The 17,383-nt window shown below is 38.5% G+C and overlaps 1 protein-coding gene across 1 annotated transcript; it reads left to right on the forward strand.

Annotated features, from left to right (window-relative positions):
* The first annotated feature begins 1,055 nt into the window (after positions 1-1,055).
* LOC122570524 lies at positions 1,056-9,606 on the forward strand. Its single transcript, XM_043732934.1, has 5 exons — positions 1,056-6,407; positions 6,710-7,457; positions 7,994-8,098; positions 8,172-8,351; positions 9,208-9,606. The coding sequence occupies exons 1-5, from the start codon at positions 6,122-6,124 to the stop codon at positions 9,293-9,295; spliced, it is 1,407 nt and encodes a 468-aa protein (XP_043588869.1). The 5' UTR covers positions 1,056-6,121; the 3' UTR covers positions 9,296-9,606.
* Positions 9,607-17,383: the final 7,777 nt, after the last annotated feature.

Genomic DNA, 17,383 nt, shown 5'->3' on the forward strand with positions numbered 1-17,383 from the left:
CTTCATCTCGTATCTCTGTTCTTCTAGCCGCTGATAATTGTCAGCTGGGCATCTACGCGAGGATTTGGCGAGCTAACTGACACAGATCTTCATCTCGTGCAGTTTCGACTTGTAGCTTTTCTTTTTTCTATGTTTCGTTGCTTTACATCTCTTCGATAAATTACCTTTGGTGACGTTTTCAAGTTGCCTATCATCGGCGTAATAACTTTTTCAAGATGACCGTTCCTCGTATACTACTTTTCCTCCATCGGAATTACTATCCTCCAACGGCATTTGTCCTATTTCCACTGATAAAACCAGGATCATGACAACGCGGTTATCAGTACCACCCGACGTATATAGTAGTCGTTGGAGTATTTCGTAGACGAAACAACTTCTATCTACGCTTCATTTTTTAAATTGTCTTCGTAGAAATAAATATTCGCTGTTTAGTTATCGCATAGACACGCGATATCGAGCGAAAGCTTCCAATCGATAAGAAACGGCCACAACATCCGAAACTACTTGGCAGACGCCTGTGCATGACAGTGGGTTAATACGTTTTTCTTTTTGGAAAAGAAGAGAATGAATTTTTAAGTCGCCGATGCTTTCCAGTTCTCGTCAATTTTCAATTTTCCATACTTTTTAACGGATATCGTGAAACGTCGAGTGTTAGGTTTCTCGTAAGTTTCAGCGGATTTTAAGGAGCAGAACCATGCAGTCCGTTTCCTCGGCTCTTGTTGACTTCAAGGTGCGAAAGAATCGCGAGCAAGCCAGGGTTCGTCACGCACTAATTGTTTCCAGCGTGGACAATCAACGGCTACTTTGCACGGTGGTTTTTCTGGTTATGATTCGGAATGTCAGCCGTTCACGCTGGCGGCGTTCTCCATTTTTCTCAATGAACAATTCTTGTCGATTCATAGATATCTTGCCAGTAGATGCGTTTTGTTGACCGACGATCTTTAAAAACCGGTTCCTTTACACTGACACTCGTTATCGAGCTTCCTTCAGACCATAAAAGTTGAAGAAGACCTTGATCAACAAAGTTCCAACTATAATGGCCACTCTCCTTCAACGATCCTTCAAATTTAAAAGAAAATTAAACTCATAATATCAATTTTCGAAGAAATTTCTAACAAAAAATGATAGCAAAAATAATCCTTCTACTCTAAAACTATTGGGTTGGCAACTAAGTGATTGCGGATTTTGTCAATACCATCTAATGACAAAATCCGCAATCATTTAGTTGCCAAACCAATAGCTCCTAACGTTAAGAAATCCGTAGATCATCGAAAGATGAGAACGATGAAGATGAGAATGAGAATTATGTCCTTTCCGATAGTAAAATTAGATTCTAATAATGAGAATCCTTTCACACGGATTTCTAATAAATACAGTAGCGCAAGACGAATCCTTTTAACCAGAGAATTAAACTCCGATATTAAAAGGTGAATCGACTAGCAATGAAAATAGTTTCAATGTATTCAGCGGCTCTTCCACTTTGATAGTGGCGTTTTCAATGGTACGTTAGTAGAGGGAAAAGATGGGTAACGTCGATAAAAGTTCCCTGCTATTGTTTCACAGACGAATTTCGTCGTCTTGCCATATGGAATTCGTTCATCGATTAAGGACACAGGGAAAAAGGAGTAGAGGAGCGAGCATGACGATGTTCATGCTCGATAAATCACCAATTCCTTGCTGTTTTATAGTCAGAGGGAGTCGATCGTTTCGCTGTTTTTGCGCTTTCTCGGCACAGAAACCCCGTGAGTTTTTCCCCTTTTTTTATCTCTTGTCACACCATGAAATTCTTCCACCTTGCTCCGCCAGTGAAACGTCTCTAACGTTTTCCGTTTTACGAGCAGTTTCCGTACCACGTGCCCGGATTTTCACATTTTTGCATACTCGACCCACAAACCTCCCGTTAATTTCTTTCTTCCAACAGGAATTTCTTAGGTCAGGTCAATGATTCTGCAGGATTCTCTTCGAGAATTTCTTACCTGCTTCGTTCTCGGTCCATCAAACACTTATATTTTGCGAACCATCTTTTCTTCCTCTTTTTATTACAGATATTTTTATTAGAAATATTTTTCTATAGCGACGCTACGAATTTCAACAAATTCCATAGGATCGATAAACGGTAAATTGATTTTTCTTCGTTGGGCGGACGTGAAACCTCGGATCATCGACTCGACGTGCATTTTCGGAAGATACAAAGTGCAATGGAAATACAATGGAAGACACAATGGAAAATACAAGATACAAAATACAATGGGAGAAGGAAAAATGCTAGAAGATTAAAAGTTTGAATTTGATATTAGGAAATTCATTCGATGAAAGATACTGAAACTTCAAGTTTAAGCTGTTGGCAATTTTCGAAACGCTCCGAGACATTTGTCAGAAACTCGAAGAAACTTTGTATTATCCCGAAGACGAGGATCGTTCGATTCCACTGGACTTCCGATGGACGCGCAACGAGCCAGGATTTTTCCCTTCCGATTCCGGTCTGACAGTGCGGTCGCTTGGCCTACTCGAAACCGGAATTGGGTCGTTCTCCGGCGTAGATAACCGCGAAAACGAGCAGCAGGACGCGCATTGGAAAAAGGAGAGAACAGACGACTGTCAAGTGCAGGGATCGTCTACTTTCGTTGTCGGCCGACCCAAACGGAAGGGGAATATCGTGTGCAGAAACTCGTGACTCGTGTGTGTCGTGTGTCCTATGTTTTTTTAATAAACCGACGGATTTTTCTAGAATTGCGAGAAACATCGAAGGAACTACGTCACGAAGAAAAATAGCGAAAACGAAGAAAATTTCTGAATATCGTAAAAATGAAAAAGTGACCAACATTTGTAAATGAAACATTTGTTGATCGAGATTCTTGGGAAATTATCAATTGACACTACAAACTCATAGTTTCCTTTTTCTAGCATTTTTCTCAAGCTCTTTTTATCCTTTAAAAACAATTTATCTGATACTATTTTAAATAGAATACAAAAAGGTCTCGTTTCCCTCTAAAACCAAAGACTCGCGAATGTTTATATCTGTTAGCGCAAATAATAATCTTTTACGAATTGTTAATAGATCAAAATTATTCCACTAGTTTCTCTACCGTTAAACGGAGGATAGTTAAACACAAGTTGCGATTATTATTTGAGCTTAATTTACGGAAAAATGAGATTCCTTAATAAAGAATGCTTTAACCCATTAATTAAGATGTCTTTTGATCAGAGTAATTAGAAATTGGCGAACGCGAATCAATGTTGGTGAAGTCGGTAAATAAATGTGCTCGTAACTGTGGTATAAAGTATGTCAAGTAATTTTGTAAATGTAAATAGAATAAATTAGAATAATTTTTAATGAAGAAAAACTCTTAAATATACAAATCGAATATAAGATGTGGCAATTAGATATCGACGATCGAAATGAGAAATTCTTAAATCTTCTGCTTTGTCACAATAATCCTGATCATTTATAAATATTTCTTATCGCGTATCGTAATAGATTTATGCTCGTAATTTAAGATATTAAATTACACGTATACATAAGCTACGAAGTGATAATTGATCTTTGAAAGAAAACGGAACGAAAGTTTCAGACGAATGTTAATTAAAAGGCGACAGTCACGATGACTATTCGGACACAAAGAAGTCGTGCATGGGATTGGTATTGTACAGGTTTATCTTGTATCTAACATCTGCTTTAACCAGTTCCTGGGCACGACTTGACCTCTGTTTGAAACAAGGCCAGACTCTCGCCGCTCGCTGATAAAACTCGCCTTAGAAAGTCTTTTCACCCCTTTCCGCTCTTTGCTCAGATTCCGTGAAGCCGTGTAATAAAACATTTTTCCTTCCTATTTTACGCCTCACCCGTAGAAATCCAACCAGCTGGTCGATTTCTTCCTTAACGATCCATTTGTTTTACCGATCGACTTCCTGTCCCTGGTTACGACACTTATCCTTGAACCTCTTCGTCTCATTCGCGAACTTACTTTTATTATTTCATGGTCGAATCGTTCAAATTGATTCGATCGAATATTTACTTATTTTATTTACTTTACTTATTAATTAAGGGAACTTACATTTATGGATATTTCGGTTAGGAAAATCACAGGAGATTGAAATTTCTGAAAATTTCATTCTTTCGCGGTAGGGACAGAATGAGAGATTTTAAAATTTCACATCCATCTCTGGATGAATCTTCTAACCTACTAAAATCACCAGCTCTCTTATAGCCACGTTTCACTGCCAGTATAATATGCTACGAGTATAATAAAATGAATAATACTCGAAACTCGAGAGTTTTAGCGTCTGACAGATAAGACGACTTGAAAATGTTAAATCCACTTACGAACGACTTTTATAGCGTCTTTTATAGATAGAACCGTCGTAATCGTAAGCTATAGCCACGTATAGAATCGTTAGAAAATTTCACACGTGTACAATCCAATAAGCCGATAATCCTACGAAACTACGAACACAAGGTAGACATATAGGCAAAGTTGTACCATCTGAAAGATTGCCTAATTGATCGTGAAAATATCGAGATGCATAGTTAATCGTTGCAATTCCCACGACTTAACGAGCGAGCAACGGTGAAACGAGGGAAAAGTGTAGCTGGGAAACGCGTTAAACGATTATTTCTTTCATTGCAGGTTTTATATGCGGCCAGCGTGAAAAGTGTCCCAGAATCCATCCGAGAAATCCGATATAACGTGGTCGGTTACGTGGGTCTATTCTATGAGTTTCGTGACTTCTCGCGTTAACACGCGTTCTCGACGTTAAAAACCTTTCGTTATTCTCAAGTGTACTTTCCATGGAAACTGGTTGTCGATGCGTGAATATCGTCCCGACATCTAGGCTATCCCCTTTCGCGGTTGTTCTTTCTTCCTTATTTTTCCGGCCACTTTCGTTCCGACCTCGCCAAGATGTTAACGTACCGATAATGAAAACAAGTATTAAGCAGAGAGAAGACAAGATGCTGACAATCGTAATTATCTGATCGCCTAGAAACTACCGCCGATGAACTTACTTACACAGGCTCGCGAGAATACTCGAACGCTTATGGTTATCCTTTGCGAATAGACTGCGGATTTTGATGAATCCATTCGAGAAATTCGAAGGTGTAGAAACGCAACGTGACATACGACAGTATAAATAAAGTATTCAAAGTAGAGTAATTATTATGATATTTAGTAGATGAAACGAATTGAGATAAAGTTTGAAAATATACTGGGTGGCCGGCGAGTCGGTCTCTACGATTTTCCATTTCCTTTCTCGATTTCGACGTGAAATGTTTTGAACCAAAAGTTAGCGTGTTTTCAAGCGGCTACAAATGTCGATACAAGTTTAGGTTTTCCTTTTATCGATTAACTCTCGTTCGAAACATCTCTCTTGCTAAATTATCTGGCGTTTGAAATATCGTGGCTACTGATTCGCGCACCACCCTGTATGTAGAAATTACAAGATATTTGTAATATTCGTATCATAAGCGATGGTAATGATTCGATAGAAATACAAATAGTCAAAAGTTGGTAGAAACGATAGGAAAAATTCGTACGCTTAAAACAATTTACCTCGTCGTTAATAATAAATGGCGTATTTCGATGTTAACGACGTGATAATTTAACAAAGATGTAGCTTTGTATATCTTACGTATAGGGTGACTCAGGAATAATACAGTACGTTTGATAAATCGTTCGGCAAACGGTGCAATGATAGAGTGAAACGTTTTTCTGTTCGTTCTGAAACGAATTGGTGAACTTGAGCGAATGGAAACATACCGGATGGCCTGTGTCTTAGGACAACAGGCTACCAGAATTCGTACTATAAATGAAACCTTCTGCGCAATTAATTTTGGACACCAGAGTGTTGCAAGAATACGTTGTCGAAATCTTTCTGCGGCGTCCCCTTCGCCCACGCCTCAGCTGGAACTAAACGAGCACTTTGTCAACGGCAATTGGAGTAAGGCTGATGATTAAGAGACGAATTTCACCTTCACGCTTTTTAGAGAACACGTCGACTCTAGTTTCTCGCGTGTTAAAGACGCCGAATCGCCGAAGATCCTGTTTAGTGCAACAGACACACCGCTGTAGAACATCTTAAACACATCCACCATCTTTCGTTCTACGAAATACGCCAACGCAGAATGGATCGACAGATTATTACGACGAAACTCTTATTCCTCATCTTGTTGCTATTCGCAAGCTCAGTTCGCGCGAAAGATCACGCAAAATCAAACAACCTGACTCCAAACGAGGCGGTGAAGCCAGTGGAAGAATTCGTCGAGGAGTCCTCCACCGAAGACCAATTTTCGTTGGAATCCGCGACGACCACAGAGTCCGCCACAACTGTGCAGACCTACCAGAAGCTGACACTGTCCATCAATGCCAGGAAAAACATTTCCAGAGAATTCAGACCCAGTGTACATCTAGGTGTGGTATCGTAATTTTGAGTGAATGCGGAACAGAGAGTTTGAGCGAAAGATTCGTGCGAAACGATAGTGAATCGAACGGATGTTTATCGATAGCAAGTGAGTATAGATTCGGAGAATGTTGCGCGTCTGAATTGGGATATATGTCGTGTGTGTGAGATCTTCAACCCATCTTTAATCCTCCGATCTTTATATTTCCACTTTGTTCTTATGGTAACAAACGGAAAATTATCTGTCGGTATATTCGTAATTCTAATATTCAATGAACCATTCGATGCTACGCTTAACAATTTTTCTACATAGGTGAAATTAAGGAATCCAGAATCAGCAATGTTCCCTTCAACGCTGTTCATCATTTCAACTTCGACAATGGAGTGGACCCTGACTCGTATCATCAACATTTAAAAGATTTCCAAATAGTCTTCCAGCCTACGGCGCAGACTCTGCAAACTCTTCAGGCTGGTAATCGAGGGAATTCTTATCAGAATTTATTCGAAACTGTCGTTTCACCAACCGAAGAGAGTAAGAAAGATGGGACGACGCAGAATGGTTACGTGAAATTTCAAGACGATGGATTGGATGCTGTCAGAGTCGAATACGACGACTCTTCGAAGGATCAAGCTTTCCATCAACAGTTCTCTCATTCGGTTACGGAAAATATGGGGGTGCAGTACGATTCGACGGACCAACAAACCTTCCAGAATTTAGAGAAGCCTGTTTTCGAACAGCAGACGTCCACCGTTTGGGGAAAACCGTCAAAATTTCAGGGTGAAAGTGAGAAACACGAGGGAAGCTTCTCAAAACCGGAACTGAACGCCGATCCTTTAAAGATGTCACATTATACTGGATTTTACGATCATCAGAATCGGCAACACTCAAATCTGCAAAATTTCGAGTTATTCAGGAAGCCGAGTAACGGGGTGGTCTATATTCAGGAGTCGTCGTTTCTCACAACTAGGAAGTATCCTTATCCTATTTATCAGCCACACCATGGATATCATCAGGTTGATTTTATTAATAACGAACGTCCGACTTATCCTGTTAAGAAAAGGTGAGCGTTCCATCGACTTTCCACTTTTCCTTCGCTTTTGAAAATCTCTTCCAAGCTGCTACTTCTCCTCTAGATCGGTGTTCCCCTTTAAATCGCGATTTTCTACTGCAATAGCCAAAGATAATTTAGACATCACACAACTTCATTCATATCATTTGTAAAGATCGAATCAATGTTCGTCGCGATGAAAATTTTCTAAATACTAATCGTCACGTTAAGATGAACGAGCGTTGAGAATTTTCAAAGTAAAATTAAAAGCGACAATACCTCGAGAACTGTATCGTTTCCAGCGGATATTTTTTTCATGAGAAAAAGTACACTTGTACCTTTGTTTATCTGTCAGTTTTGCGACGCCTAAATTATCGTTCTCCTTTCAGTCCCTGCAACAATACCAAAATTCCTGAATACATCGAAATAGCTGCTTCATTATGGCGTTGGCAATTAGGTGATTGCGGATTTTGTCATTAGGTGGCAATCGCTTAATTGCCAACCCAATACTTCAAAGATATTATTCGCTCACGAGATTCTCTTCACAGAGTGTCCTCCTGGAAAAAGATCTTCCATCTGATCGGCGCTATTCTGCCTCTCGGTCTGCTCATAGCTGCTCTGACTCCAAATGTCGTAAAGGTCGACAACACTACGTGAGTGCACTTTCGTTTTTTCCGCTCCAGAAGCGTGTCTACTGGAATTCTAATCACGAACGAAACCCTTTAGCCAGCCTAACATCGTTTTGTCCAAGTGGAGGGTCGCTGACCTTCCAGTGGAACATAAACATGCCAGATTCACGGATCCCTTCAACGACTGCGAGGAAAGATCCATTTGTGATATGATCTTGGCTGGTGGTGACGCTGGATCCACCGTGTTGCAGAACATTTTATGGAACCTGGCGACAAGGTAATTGTTCGATTATTAAAAATTAAAAATTATAAAATTATTAATAAATGGAAGAACAGGATTTTGGGCAAAGGTCGAGTAATTTTATTTATACTTGTGATCGTGAAACTTATGTCGTTATTTATGTATATTCATTGGAGATTGAGTAATTATTTAAGAGGAAAGTTTAGAGTAAATTTAAGAGGAAAGTTTTCAAGACACATAGAAAAACGTGAAACGTGATTTTAGTCGTGAGATTCGTCTACGAGTTCTTGTAAATCGTTCACTGTATAATTCTTCAATTATTTGAAAAGTTGCGAACAGAATATCAGGCAAATTTCACGTTGGGAGAATTAAAAATAGAATTTACCGAAATATCGAACGATTTCGTTTATAATCGTGATTGCGAGATTTTTGTAGAATTCTTGGAAACCTGTAAACTAAGAAGCAACGACAAGTGATAGTAAGCATAACGTTTAGTAGGTTAAAAATCGCTTTATTAGCTCTACAAAACGTGGTTCGTTTACTCTGAGCCGATTCATCAGTGGATTTTTAATAGCTTGTCAGCCAGTTAATGGTGTCTATGCAATTAGAAAAGTGGAACAGCGAAGGCGATGTTTAAAACGCGCGTGAGTTATCCGTTCGGAGACAATTTTTGTTTCTCTGCGTACCGAATAAAGAAAAAAAAAAAGAAAGATAAATAAAAGAAGAAGAGATAATTTATTTGTAAAGAACTGTTCCAACTTTTTCCAACGATTTCTAAAATATGAAAAAGAGAAAATTTCTCTTTTATTCCATTTTTAGAAATTTGAAAATTATTTATAAATTCTTAACTGTATCGTTGTGCTTCGATGTAATGGATCTTTTTTATTGTTAGAACATCGACAACAATGGCGAAAGAAAGCGGACTTCACGATGTTTTCGAGGCGGTGAAGAAAAAGGATTGTACCAACGTCCTTTGTTAATCTCTTCTTTAATTTGCGATGAAAAATATAGAGCCGAACGAGGGTAACAGTGATTCCCTCCATTATAATCGCGGATGTGAGCAATTTTCACGGTGAAAAATTGAAACCTGCTAATGTTTAACTTTCTCCAAGCGATCGTATTAAAAATAAGACACAGAAACGGACTCGTAGAAACCTAGCAGAAAGTAGCTGCTAAGTAATTACTGCCCATTTCAGCTCTTTATATGTCGATTAATATTTCTATCATTCGAAAACAACCATAACCTCGAGATTATTGGTGTAATCTGAATTTTTATAATAAGAAAAAAATTGGGAACAGCAAATTATTATTCTGCCCATTTTGCTTCTAAGAATATCATATTTATATTTTCAATAATTCGATACTTGTTTCTTACTAAATTTCCATTGGATTATTTCGAGAATAAAATACTCTTTGCACACAATATTTTTGTCAATTTTATAAATATTTCGATTCTTTTCAATTCAACTCCGTCAATTTGCCAGCGTGTCCAAACCAATTTCTTAATTTTCTATTCACGCGTTTCAATTGCAAAATGTATATATTAGGTTGTCCGGAAAGTGTCTTTCTTTTACAGACACGTGTTTTACGACGATGCATCTTTATGCAAACATGAAACCTAATCTGTCGAACGTTGTGATCTTTATTTCGATAGAACAAAATGGATCGTACGTAATTCAACAAAATAATATAAAACGGAAAATATTGTGCGTCTATTATCTCCTTATAAAACGAAAGAAACTTTTCGGACAACCTAATATTATCATTCAACGATAATATATTTAATTGTATTAAAAAAAAATTTAACAATCCTCGATCAATATGTATCAATAATCACTCGGAAATCGAACCAATCTGTCTCACATTTTACAGCAGCATTTTAAATTGAAATATTCGTACAACGAATTAATATACACTCCAATTAGTTTGTATCACCAGTTATAACACGTTCCTTTGCTCGAGCGTCGATGAAAGTGACCAAAGCTTCACCGAACAAGGGCACCACGACCGGATGAAAGGATTATTCGGGAATTGTTGGTGCGAGTGCGCTTCTCTTCGGCGCAAGTGAAAGTAGTCACAGTGTATAAGTGGGTCGACAATATTCTATGCCAGTTCGAGTCCGGAATTTATGTCCCTGCGACGAGATACGGGTTATCGGCAAGTGCAACGAGCTTTCACACGCGTCTCGAGTACCAATACCTCAACCAATTCACGAAAATCATCCTGTTCGTCTCATTTTTTTATCATTTCCAATTCTTTTTCTTAATCTTCGTAATTTCAAATTATTCGGCGTTTGACGAAGAAGCGAATTTTGAGAAACATCGCGCTTTCGCTAGAAGTGAACTGGAAGATCGAACGACGGAAAAAGTCATCGATCGGTTGAGGCGCGTCCCAGGGGTGAAAAATACCGGATGAGACTCGAATTTCGGATCGACCGATTCGCTTCTCCATTTTCACTTGAGTAATGCAAGAAAGACCAGCGTGGATCACCGTACTGTTACCTGAGCGATTGATTAATGACACCCTGCTACACTGGATACGATAAAACATATCTTCGTTTCATTTAATCAACGCCCTTTCACTTAATTATCCATTCGATAGTCAACATGAATTTCTGTTAATCGAATAAACGAATTATCATATCTCGTTCGAACTCTGTTACAACATCCAACTTCGACGCTAAATTAATCAATGTGGCAGCGACGATCTCGTTTACACGAAAATTGGTATAACTTTACTTTGTAAGTTGTACCGTCGTAAATTTCATGAAACGACGAATTATTGTTATATATTCGATCGCACCGAAGTAAATTGAACCGCGCGTATAATATTTCCACGACGCTTAACCATCCATACAAAAGTCGACGTACAGAATACCAGTACGTGAGTGAAACCGATCTTCCATTTCCCACGATCGTCATCGTGTCCAATTAATGGCACACACGCGCCACATACGCAACAAAGCAAGGAGCAAAGATAAAACAAAGAGCAGAATTCCAGCGCGTGTCGATTCAGAAGTAAAACGTTTTATTCGAGGGACGGACAACCGTGGAAAGAAAGTCCAGCCAATTACGCGCACTTATCTCTAATTACCCTAGCCTCTTTCCTAATAAACACACTTTCGCGGAACGTCGTCCATCGCCTTGCGGTGGCTCGTGTGATCGTAAGATCGCGTTTGAATGGCAACGAAAGTGAGCCACTTTTTATCAACGGTTCTACTTCTGACGAGGTTATCCTCGACGAGTCGTCGAGCTGGTAAAAAACCGACGAGCAGACATGGAGTTTCCGGTGATCGCGCCGGATGCGGATATTCCCTCGATACTTATGGCGATTTCTTATCGTTTCGAGAACTGTGTTAACGAGATCACTGACTTTCGTACGATGGAATGGTCAAGAAGACACGGAAAAATGATTTCTAGAAACTTGCGATTACAGCGTCCGCAAAGGGATCTGACCGTTTCCTCTTTCTCTTCGTTTTATTGGCAAAGAATTTGATTGTTTGGCGAAATTTTCGAAATTCTAATTGGAAGAATCGGAGATAATTGATTCTTGAATATCGAATGTCAAGCAAATGGATCATTTGAAAGATCGATGCTTACTCGCTAAGATCGGCGAATTGTATTATCGAAGTAGATCGAACGTTGAGAAAATGGATCAATACTTAAGGTAATAGCTTGGTAACGATAGTTTTATATATTAGGTTGTCCGGAAAGTGTCTTTCTTTTACAGACACGTCTTTTACAACGACGCATCTTTATACAAATATAGAACCTAATCCGTCGAACGTTGTGATCTTTGGTTCGATAGAACAAAATGGATCGTACGTAATTGGAAAAAATAATATAAAACGAAAAATGTTGCGCATCAACTATTTCCTTATAAAACGAAAGAAACTTTTCGGACGACCTAATAGTAAGTTAAATACTTGAAGAAAATGAAGCATTTTACGGACTGTTTCGTACATCTGGAATCTTGAGAAGACGCATAATTTGGAAGATTCAGCTAATGGCTTATATCGGAAAGTAAGTTGTACGTTAAGAAAATCGTTAATAAGGGATTTTGATGAAACTTTGCACAAGTCTCCGTCAGACCAGTCTGAGAATTTAGCCACAATTTGTTCGTTTCTTACTATAAGAGAGAAATCAACTCTTTTATTCGAACCAATTCTTCTACGTAGACGCTTATAAATGTCGTAAACGATCTAAAATATGAGAAAATGGTGGAAGTAAAAGTTATACCGTGTCTCGAGGCTTATGATAAATTTGTGCGAAAAATTTTTCAAAGAAATCATTTTTTTATGTGTATTATTGTACGTAACGTATAATTTCTGTTCGCGTATGGCCGAAAACGTATTTATGTAAAAACGCCCATTGTCCTTTTTTTTTTTTTTAAATAATCACGAGAAGGTAATAATGTCCATTTCTTAAGAATTGAAAGGAATCTTAATATCGACAGATTACTATATTCGAATGCTATGAAATAGAAGAGACTGGAAACAGATTCGCTAATAATTATTATACGTAATTACGATAATGATTATCATCGTATAAGAAACTCTGGCGTGTTATTTACTTAAGTTTCATTTTCACTGCAGATTCTTTACACGAAATTACGGGTGCTATATTAAGTGGTGTAATTTTCGAGATTGCGGGCTTTTGCTCCATCTTATTGCGAAGGTCGGATCAATTTGAAAAAGATGAAAGAATCATTATGCTCGTTAAGGTGTTCCGTGCCGCGTGTTTATTAGCTGTCCCATTTTTACAATATCAAAATGGTAAGTGGAAACCGGCTGTCGTACGTGTTAAATTGATGCGTGAAAATTAAACGTTCAGTTGTCGATGAATATGGAAAACGAGAAAGATTAACGCCTCCTACAGGGACATTAACAAACATTTACTTCGCTCACAAAGAAATTTGTAAAAAGTCTCAAGAAACTTGAAAGACGAGTACCCCAAAGAATAAGGACAGCAGCGAAAAACCTAAATTTATTTGGGCCATTATTTGCGTTTATAAGTTACCAATCGCTAGACCACGGATTTTTTATATTTCCCAGAATATAATAGAAAAGAATGGCACTTAGGTAGAAAATTCGTGTTACGCGCAATCTGTACACTTTTGCGCTTTCAAACTTCCTGTAAAATAATCCGCAAAAAATCTAATGATCGCAAAAGACACGCATTGCGAAAGAAGAAATTTGCCTATCAATTTTTAACTATCAATGTACATGCGCGTCAACGACCCAGAAAATTCTCAAAATGCTCCATGCTCGATCCCGCGTCCGACACTTTCACTTTCATCCAGCTTTCTCCGCTAACGGGGCATCTTCCTTAACAGCCATCGCCGACCCTTTGCCGATAGGTGGCAACGCTTCTGAACGATCATCCTCTGAACTGTGACGCATATCCTTCAACGCTTGCAAACAGCGATCTTTCGGACGTGGGACGTTAACTATGACGACGCGTAGGCTCATCTTCGTCGAGGTGTGTCAAGGAAAACGAGTGCGCAACAGACACCGAGCGATATTGGAAAACCGACGAGGCCATCGTGGATCGTATTCAACACAATGGAAACGATCGCGATCGTACGCGTCTATAATTCTTAGTGGCACGAGGGCGCGAAATTCTATCGAAGGACGTGAATCTGCTTATCGGCTCGATACCTGTAACCACAAGATACTAACGAGTAAGGTACACGGTAAATAAGGTACGAAAGGTACACTGTGTATAATTTCTGAAAAAGAGCACACGAAAAAGTATGTCGGTGTCTCGATAAATTTTCTAAAGTAAACGAATCGTCGTCGGCAGCTTGTAAATCGTTTAAGCGGCCTTTGTGAGAAAAAGAAAGTAGCCGATCGTTTTCCTAGCTCGTCAAGATATGGCTGTGACCTTTCTCGACCTTCCGGAATGTGCGCAGCATTTATGGAAATGATCGTACCGTGGCAATGCCGGAGTCACGGCATACAGGAAATTCGTCGGCTTTCGCTGTTCAAGGGCGGCGAGGAAAGTAAAACGCAGCACTTGGAGTTCTATTCTCGGTTTGCCGAGACTATGCCGTGTGATCATTTGCATGACCAAGAGCCAGAGACGGCGATAAAATACGAAAGGGAGAGCAGTTAATGACACCAGCCACCTGTTAGCTGGCCAAGTTTCTCAGGATCGATTCTACATAACTGAATGACTATGATATAGACTGGTAGGCGATTGCTAGAGTACGAGTATTTATGCAAATTCGTATTTTTATGCAAATAATTAAAAGAACAGAACCGAGACAGTGATTCGTTTCATCGTTCATGGACGAGTACCGTGCTTTGAATATTCTATGAATTCTTATATCTTTAAATTTTCCATAAAAATCCGTGGTTTGGCGATTATTTAGCTATGTAATAAAAAAATAATTCGTTTTATAGAGTGTAGAGTGTTTCTACGACGTAGAATATAGACGTCAGAGGATGTAGAAATGGGACACAAATTTTCGATAGCTCAAAATGAAATTTAGCCCGAGGGTGAAGTTTAAGTCGAAGTATACTTCGTTACTATAGGAGGAGATTATTCGAATAGAAAAAAGAGTATGTGAAGTGTATAGGATTGTCGAAACGATCTTCGTGCTATTTATGTTCTCGAATAGGTCAATCATATTGATCGTATTTCGTGATTCGAGTTCTATTGGCATAGTAATCAAAGTCCCTTGCCATTCTCTCGTTCTATATTTTTATTATAACCTTTTGGCAAAATTTTAAACGTTCCACGTTCCCGAATTTGGCTACAAAAATCTGGAATTCTCTATAAAACTCTTACTATACTATAAAAAATGGAAACGCGAGGACGTATAAGAACGTTCATTTACATTTCGATAACTATATTTACCATTACTATTATTACGATAACTATATTTTAGAATACTACATTACATCACTATGGTATCGTTCATTAATAAAACATAACGCTTATATAAATTTCTAGTTGCAAATTCCAACCGGATTCGCTTGTATAGTTCACGAATTGTCCATAGTAAAGGATTCATTGAGTAATAGAATTTTACGATAATTGAATTTCAAAATGAGTTTTACGATATCCCGAGATAAATATGTAGGTTTTAGTTAGGAATCTCGAATATAAGCATATCCGTGTTGATAGAATTTGGCCATCGTACTACTACTATTGGTGTATCGTAGTCGTTTATCCACATACCAATCTACCGACATGCAAATGAGACTAATGGTACTCAATCAATGGATCGATGTAATCAGATATCGCTAACGCGTTTCATATGACGCGAGTGTTACCCATTAGCATTAGAGTTCATGTTCGATCAGGCTGCTTACAAATCGTTCATTGAATTTTTCTCTTATCTCCGTTTCACATCTGCCTTTGGCAATTACAAAATAACAAACAAGTAGAAAAATATATTCTATAGTGTGAAAGTGACGCATAGATTTCTAGATCGAACAACGATTTTTAGAAGTTTATTGTGCTTGCTTTATTGCAGCATGGGAAAAAGAATTGTTGCTATACTTTCCAAGACGAAACCTTTTTCGTTCAAAAAAAACATGCAAAAATAAAATATTTAAAAATTTACAAAGGATTTGTAGCGAAACGTTTCTATGCCAAAATATCATCGGAAATATATTTAAGTTAAAAATTGGTCATTGAGAAAAAGAAAGGAAGCAACGCGTGGAATTAAAAGTTAAGGAACTAAAAAATTCAATCTTTTGTATTAGGTGGTCCGAAAAATTTCTTTCGTTTTATAAGAAAATAATGAATGCACAACATTATTTTATTGAATTACGTATGATCCATTTTGTTCTATCGAAATAAAGATCACAACGTTCGACAGATTAGGTTTCATGTTTGTATAAAGATGCATCGTTGTAAAAGACGTGTCTGTAAAAGAAAGACACTTTCCGGACAACCTAATAGCATGCTGAAATCTATTAATCGAAAACAATCAAGATTATTAAAAATACATCTAATCTTTCGTCATCCGCAAGGCGGATTTTCACAAAAGTCGAGTTGCAAAGTGTGTGTTATTTAAAAATTCAGTAATGGACAGGAGGTTACGCGGCCATGCACCGACGCGATGTTCCTCTTCGTCGTCGTCTTCATCGAATCGATGGACTTTCACTGGCAGGTCTGTGAACCCGGCGCGCCGCCGCTTCAACGACGTCTCTTCCGGTTTGGCCCCGTCGCGCCGTTCGTGAACTTGAAAACCGGACCGGCCACTGTCTCAAAGTTTCGCGAACTCACCTTCCCTCTCCTCTCCTCTTCTCTGCTCACCAAACCCTGGTCTGCGAAACCTTGCACAGCTGTTCGTGCATTTTACGGAACGCTCGTGAGGAGAAAGTGGCGGAGGAACGTGGAAGAACCGATTGGAGTCGAGAATTTTCCTATCGCCATTGTAATTCATGCTACTGACCTTAATAACGATGATAATCTTTGTCGTACGTCGCAGCAATCGGATATATGTGAAATTAAAAGCAAGTAAAAATGTAATGAAAAATAATGTGGAGAAGGTGAGATCTACCAAACGGCTATTAGTCTAATTACGTGAACAACGTGTTCATGTAATTAACATCGTTATAGTAAAGTATATATACATGTGAGAACGTAATGAGCATCACTGAGGAGGATTTCAATGACTTATGCTGATAGATCATTTTCATATAAATGCTATTTTTATTTTTACACTCTTTGCAATTAGATCGTGGATGTTGGCGAAAATTTAGTTGATTTGAAATTAATTTGAAGAATTACGGAATAATCAGGATGGTTGTCGGTTATCATTAGAGTTCGATGAAGTACTGATTAGTAATGCGAAGTTGAATGAAAAAAAATCATTTACCTGGACTAGATGGATGAATCGTCGAGTAAGAACTTTCGCAAAATTTCTATTTTCGTTCGTGAATGAAAGGTGATTGACAGTCGTCAAGCTAAGGCGGTAAAGTTCTAGTTTGAATTCCTGAATTAGACGACAATCGATTTCTCCTGGTTTCAATGATTTGAAAAACGTACGACTTCCGATGGCAGGATTTAAAAAAGAACTTTCAACCGGACGATCTCTCTCCAGGAGAT

This window comes from Bombus pyrosoma, linkage group LG9 (genome assembly GCF_014825855.1).
Source record: "Bombus pyrosoma isolate SC7728 linkage group LG9, ASM1482585v1, whole genome shotgun sequence".
NCBI lineage: Eukaryota > Metazoa > Arthropoda > Insecta > Hymenoptera > Apidae > Bombus > Bombus pyrosoma.

What these genes read in the sequence shown, in the direction of transcription:
- LOC122570524 (XM_043732934.1), top strand. Translation starts at nt 6,122, where the DNA reads ATGGATCGACAGATTATTACGACGAAACTCTTATTCCTCATCTTGTTG. An exon ending in CAGACCCAGTGTACATCTAG is followed by an intron (nt 6,408 to 6,709) that starts GTGTGGTATCGT and finishes TTTTCTACATAG; the next exon opens with GTGAAATTAAGGAATCCAGA. An exon ending in GTAAAGGTCGACAACACTAC is followed by an intron (nt 8,099 to 8,171) that starts GTGAGTGCACTT and finishes GAAACCCTTTAG; the next exon opens with CCAGCCTAACATCGTTTTGT.